Below are 1,896 nucleotides of genomic sequence, written 5' to 3' on the forward strand. Positions count from 1 at the left end.
TCATTCCGTAATATTTTTTATCTAACGGTATTGGATGGAATATAAAAGGGTTGGCTACATACAGGGGAGGGAACATTTTCAGGGGATATTCTTAAAAGGACAATACCTGTTTGTGGTCAAACCATGGTAACTGCTGCTCCTTGGTCATTTAAAACATCCATTAACGATATAAATTGTAAAATTCCCCTTGCTGAGCCAATGCTGCCTACAGGCTATGTGCGGGTGTCAGCCTCAAAGGTAAACAACGGCAGTAGCACTTTGGTCTTTGTGATAAGAAATGTTGCTTAACATTTAACAAGGTATGCTGGCTCACCATTGATTTATCCATAAACTCTGTCCTGATATGCGTGCATTGTTTCCAAAACATTGAAGTGCTACATTGCAATTATTTGTGTGTGGCGAGAGTGCACGCTAAATGCTCAGTGCTTCCAGATGTTTTGGAGAAGCCTGGAGACGGTTTATGTAAAAATAGTACAAAGGGACCTTCAGGAATGGTTTCATGGTGCTTGTGCTTCATTCATGTTACGAGAATAACGAGAATCCCTGCTTGTAAGTATTTTTAAAAAGCAAACCAACTTTAACGAAGCATCTTAAAAAATGAAACCCGTAACAAAACAGGGCTGTCGCTTGTAAAAGGCTGGCAGCCATCTCGGTGTTCATGAATCAATGGCTGTAACTGACAGACCTTGGGATCTTTGCATAATTATGTTTACTTTACTTCAAAATTCATCTTAACGATCAGGAGCCGGGATGAGCAGTGAGCATCACAGTGTCTGTAATGAGCACTTAGTCCTTATCCTTCCTTTATGACTATATAGATAAGAGAATATCCACAATTACAATGGGTCTTTCCCCTTTCTTTCCTCTTTCTTGGTCTTCTTTGCATGAATTGACTGGTCACTGATTAGGAACCCAACACTACGGCAGTGATTCACATTGGTCTAGGTGGCAGCGGAGTGTTGGGAGTGTTTAGAAGGAAAGGCTTGTCAGGGAGGCTTGGTAGATAAGGGATTACGAAAAGTGTAGCGTATTTGGAAATAATAAATCAAAGTCACCATTTTCCTCAATGTATTTATCGAGAGAGTCTTCGGTTAAATCGTCAATGCCCTCCCCATCAAATAACATACTTCACTAACTATCTCAGAGTGTTGATCTGGGTAAAGTTCAAGCATTTGCAATGGCACTTGCTAAGACCTAACTACCAGAGCCCTACAAAGGCTTTTCCTGTAAATGCTCTCCTTGAACGATCAGGGTTGAATGAAACCCAAAAAGCAAAGTTTCTGAGCAATTGACCTCCCCTTTTTTTTTTTTTTTAAGCGCTTTGAGTGTGAGAAAAGCGCTATATAAATTGAATCTATTATTATTATTATTATTATTATTTATTTATAGATGTCATAGATATCTTATATAAATGAAAAGGACAAAAGATGTGCCCAAATTGAGCAGTTCAATTTCAACAAGATATATATGTGATATACAAATCTGACATGACCTAGAATTCGAGACCTGATTGGCTTGCGTGGCTTTCACTTTAAGTCACTCATAAGCTCTCTGCTTCCCTGTAATGATTCATATTTTGTGTGTGTGTGTGTGTGTGTGTGTGTGTGTGTGTGTGTGTGTGTGTGTGTGTGTGTGTGTGTGTGTGTGTGTGTGTGTGTGTGTGTGTGTGTGTGTGTGTGTGTGTGTGTGTGTATGTGTGTGTGTGTGTGTGTGTGCGTGCATGCGTGCGTGTGTGTGTGTGTGTGTGTGTGTGTGTGTGTGTGTGTGTGTGAGTGCATTTGTCTGTGCGTGTGGGAGTGTGTGCACGGCTGGGTGCGTTTGTGTGTGGCCAGCCAGTACAACAGTCATACCATATAGCCTCTGTGCAGATCAATGATTGCATTGCAGAGGGCCATG

At 40.9% G+C, this 1,896-nt stretch overlaps 1 protein-coding gene across 2 annotated transcripts in view; it reads right to left on the minus strand.

Annotated features, from left to right (window-relative positions):
* si (sucrase-isomaltase (alpha-glucosidase)) overlaps positions 1 to 249 on the minus strand; it is a 67,376-nt gene extending 67,127 nt beyond the window's left edge. Inside the window, exon 1 of one of the 2 annotated variants that reach the window (XM_056611095.1) lies at positions 107 to 249. In XM_056611095.1, coding sequence (XP_056467070.1) covers positions 107 to 148 — 42 coding nt within the window. In that variant the 5' untranslated portion in view covers positions 149 to 249. The remainder of the gene's footprint in view (positions 1 to 106) is intronic. The other variant, XM_056611096.1, reaches the window with a different exon arrangement.
* Between the last annotated feature and the right edge of the window lie 1,647 nt (positions 250 to 1,896).

This window comes from Gadus chalcogrammus, chromosome 16, assembly GCF_026213295.1.
Source record: "Gadus chalcogrammus isolate NIFS_2021 chromosome 16, NIFS_Gcha_1.0, whole genome shotgun sequence".
In the NCBI taxonomy this organism is placed as follows: domain Eukaryota; kingdom Metazoa; phylum Chordata; class Actinopteri; order Gadiformes; family Gadidae; genus Gadus; species Gadus chalcogrammus.